This window comes from Charadrius vociferus, unplaced genomic scaffold, assembly GCF_000708025.1.
Source record: "Charadrius vociferus isolate BGI_N301 unplaced genomic scaffold, ASM70802v2 scaffold858, whole genome shotgun sequence".
NCBI lineage: Eukaryota > Metazoa > Chordata > Aves > Charadriiformes > Charadriidae > Charadrius > Charadrius vociferus.
In genome coordinates, this window is record NW_009649724.1 from 46,447 (window position 1) to 50,316 (window position 3,870).

General features: G+C 57.9%; 1 protein-coding gene across 1 annotated transcript in view; it reads left to right on the forward strand.

Annotated features, from left to right (window-relative positions):
* The window catches only part of SORL1 (sortilin-related receptor, L(DLR class) A repeats containing), a 39,286-nt gene that overhangs the window by 23,404 nt on the left and 12,012 nt on the right, over positions 1–3,870 (forward strand). The window contains exons 25-31 of the mRNA XM_009890774.1: positions 306–431; positions 661–768; positions 1,197–1,328; positions 1,587–1,718; positions 2,416–2,550; positions 2,931–3,086; positions 3,673–3,822. Of these exons, the coding sequence (XP_009889076.1) occupies positions 306–431; positions 661–768; positions 1,197–1,328; positions 1,587–1,718; positions 2,416–2,550; positions 2,931–3,086; positions 3,673–3,822 (939 nt within the window). The remainder of the gene's footprint in view (positions 1–305; positions 432–660; positions 769–1,196; positions 1,329–1,586; positions 1,719–2,415; positions 2,551–2,930; positions 3,087–3,672; positions 3,823–3,870) is intronic.

Consider the following 3,870-nt stretch of genomic DNA (forward strand, 5'->3'; position numbering starts at 1 on the left):
CTTTGGGAAGGCTCTCTAGCCTCCGAAAGCCGTCCCTGAGGCACAGCAGGCCGTGAGCAGGCATGGTGCCGAGAGGAAAAGACTGTGGCGAGAGCCGGGGAGAGCCTGGACTCCCACAACCTCTTGCCTGGGGCCCGCGGGGTGGTCGCTGGTGCTCTGGAGCTGGGCTCGGCGCTGGGACCTGCCACGGCGGGACGTCCCGGTGCAGGCGGAGGGAGCAGGGCTGCCTGGCCCTGCTCGCTGCATGTCGCGTCTCGGGGGAGACGGCACCCCGTGCTCAGGCAGACCCCCACCTCTGGTTTCAGCAGTATATCACACCTGTGAGGCCTCCAGCTTCCAGTGCCAGAACGGCCACTGCATCCCGCAGCGCTGGGCCTGCGACGGTGACGCCGACTGCCAGGATGGCTCCGACGAGGACCCCGCCAACTGCGGTAACGCGCCACGCATGCGGTGGGGGCTCTGCCATGGGGCGGGAGGGATTTCTACGAACTTGCCGAGATAACCCTGCAGCAAACTCCGGGGGACGATGCCCACCCCTCCAAAAGCAGGCAGACACAGGGAGAAGGCAGCTGGGGCTGTGCTATGGCTTTTCGTACCTAACTGAAGGCAGCTTTAAAAATATAAAACACCACACATCATCTACCCAATTCTGCATTTCAGAAAAAAAGTGCAACGGCTTCCAGTGCCCGAACGGCACCTGCATCCCAACCAGCAAACACTGCGACGGCATCAACGACTGCTCCGACGCCTCGGACGAGCAGCACTGTGGTGAGTACCGAGGCCGCGGGCAGCTGGCGGGGCCCCGGCAGCGAGGGCTGACAGCCTTCACCGTCTGCCAAAGCCTGTCTCCCTGGGAGAAAAGCCCGGGTGAGATAATGGGAAAGCCTTAGTTAGCATTCACGAGCCCCCTGGGAAATCGGCTGGTCTGCAAGTGATGGGTAGGGAAGGCGCGCTGTCGGGAGCTGTATTCAGGGAGGTCACCAAATCCTTCCTGAGGTCGGTGCCAGCCCGCTTGTACCCCGGTGCGTTCTCAGCCTGTGCAGGGACAGAGCTCGAGTCATTTGTCTTGGAAACTTTCTGTAACTTCCTGAACTCCGGCCGCTGCACCCAGGTCCGTGCAGGGTGGAGTGGGCGGAAAAAAAACCAAGGACTGCAGAGATGCCATCCCCTCTCCTCCTGACCTCCCATTTCTCCAGAACCCCTGTGCACCCGCTACATGGATTTCGTGTGCAAGAACCGGCAGCAGTGCTTGTTCCACTCCATGGTATGCGATGGCATCATCCAGTGTCGAGATGGATCAGATGAAGATGCCAACTACGCTGGCTGCTGTAAGTGTGACATTGTGCATCTTTGCAAAAGGGGAGTGGAACAGAGAATGAAACCAGAGGCATGGAGAGGAGAGTGCATTCCCCAGGGGACCAGAAAGCTGCCGGTTCTCCTAAGAGGTGGCTCTGGACTGTAACGCTCTGCTTATAAGTCCGCGATTGCCTCTGAGTGTGCAACTTCTCTCCTCCGCCATGAGGAGCTTCCCTCAAGCCCTCGGTCCTTACAGTAAACCTCTGATGTCTCTCCGTGCCGCCCCGCAGCCCAGGACCCCGAGTTCCACCGGACCTGTGACCAGTTCAGCTTCCAGTGCCAGAACGGCGTGTGCATCAGCCTGGTGTGGAAGTGCGACGGGATGGATGACTGTGGCGATTACTCTGACGAAGCAAACTGCGGTGAGCAGTACCTCAGGGTCTCTTGTCACCGTAGCCCCAGCCTCCTTTGAATTTCAGGAGCGTTGAGTACTGGCTTCTTCATGTTTTACATAGGCGCTCATGTGTATACATGTACACGTGCGTGTGTAGCATTCCACTTGCACATTGCAGAGTGTCTTACATGTAGATCAGTATCGTTTTCCTCATATTGCAGGTAGGTAAAGTGAAGCACACTGACAATCCGATATGGCTGGCACATCTTGTGGTTGACTAAGTCATATGTGACCATATTTACTCCACAGATTCCCAGCCCGAAGCAGACAGGCAGTTTTCAGCCAAACTCAATATTTACCACTGTTCCCTGGGCAGCTGTAGGAGCCGTACCCAGCCAGACGAAGCAGCTGCATCTTCATTTTGGAGTTGCAGGGTTTGCTTCTCCATTTCTACCGTGCTCTGTCTGAATTTCACTGCCACCTCTGGTTCTGAGACCGTAGGTGGTGTCTGGCCATGAAGCACCCAGCCCACAGACATACTAGTGGTGGCAACAGGCTAGCAAGGGCTGTGAGGAATGGGGATGCTGGAGAAGAAGAGAAAGGACCCTGCCCGTGCTGCTCAGGGGAATAGATAGCTGTAGCCTGGCCTGAGATGCTCCCATACCTGGGTGGCGCCAAAGACTTGTGAGATAACGGTGGGGCTCATGGTTTTCTCTTGTTGTCAGAAAACCCAACAGAGGCACCGAACTGCTCCCGGTACTACCAGTTCCAGTGTGGGAATGGGCACTGCATCCCCAACCGGTGGAAGTGTGACGAGGAGAATGACTGCGGGGACTGGTCCGATGAGAAGGACTGTGAGGGTAAGGGCACATGGTGCTCCGTTCTGCTCGTGGGAGCCCTGGCCAAGGCTGGGCTGCGGCGTGCTGAAGGACCGCTGTCGGCATCAGCTGCCTTCCTGCAGGGCTGCTTGGGACAGCCTGCGCCAGCCCCTGTGGCTCTCAAAATCCCTCATGAATGGGCTGTGCATGTGCTCCCATGCCTCTTTTTACTCTGTGTTGTTGGAAAAGCTGATTTGGAGCTGTGCAGATACAACATACGTGAAAACATTGGGCTTGTACTGCCTTGCCTGCTCCCCGCTCCCCTCCGCAGATAGTGGCTCTCAGTCTGCTGGGAACAGGCACAGCTTACAGCCTGTATGCAGGAGCAGGCCTCGGATCAGCTCTGAACGGTGTATTTTTAGGTTCTCCGGTTCATCCCGCTACTACATCGATCCCACCGACGTGTTTACCTAATCACTTCCGTTGCAACAGCGGCGCCTGTGTCATGAACAGCTGGGTCTGCGATGGCTACAAGGACTGCACCGACGGCTCCGACGAGGACGCCTGCCCTACTTCGCGTAAGCTTTTCCTCACCCCTTTCCTTCTTCTGTCGGATCACATCTTCCAGGACTGTCAGGCCTTTCAGCCTCAGAGCCTTGCCAGGTTACAGGACTCAATTACACCGTGGTGTAAAAGCCCACGGTATCCTGTCTCCCTGGGGTCAGACACTGCTCCAGCCCCACAGGCGGCATGAACTGCTGCTGCAGCAGGTCCCTGCTCAGACGAGGCTGTTCAAACCCGATGGTGCCGTGTCTCAGATTGCATAGGGGTGCGGGGAGCAGGGCTGCAGGGTGGGCTTCCACCTCACACCTACGCTGAAGGTAATAGAGGTTTTTTTCTCGCTGCGGTCCTTGCTGAGGCTTTGCCGAGCTCAGAGCCGGTGCAGGACGGCCCCTGCAAACCCGCTGCTTTCCCAGCCCTCTGCAGTCAGGAGAGAGGATGGCTTAGGCTCATCCCAGCAGGAGCCACCTACCTGCTAGATGGGAAGAGATTGCCATCTAGTGGAGTCGGGACCTGGGGACAGGTTTTGGTGTCCTTCCTGGTGGCAGCGGCAGCGTGGCCGTGCCTTGGGTGGTTTCCTCACTTTCTGGCTGCTGTGTGCAGGACCCAACGTGACATCCACCTCCCCGGCGCTGCCGGGACGCTGCAGCAGGTTCGAGTTCGAGTGCCAGCAGCTGCACAAGTGCATCCCCAACTGGAAGCGGTGCAATGGCCTACGGGACTGCCAGGACGGCACGGACGAGAGGAACTGCCGTAAGTGCAGGATGAAGAGAGCCTCTCGGCTGGGTCTTTTTCTTCGGA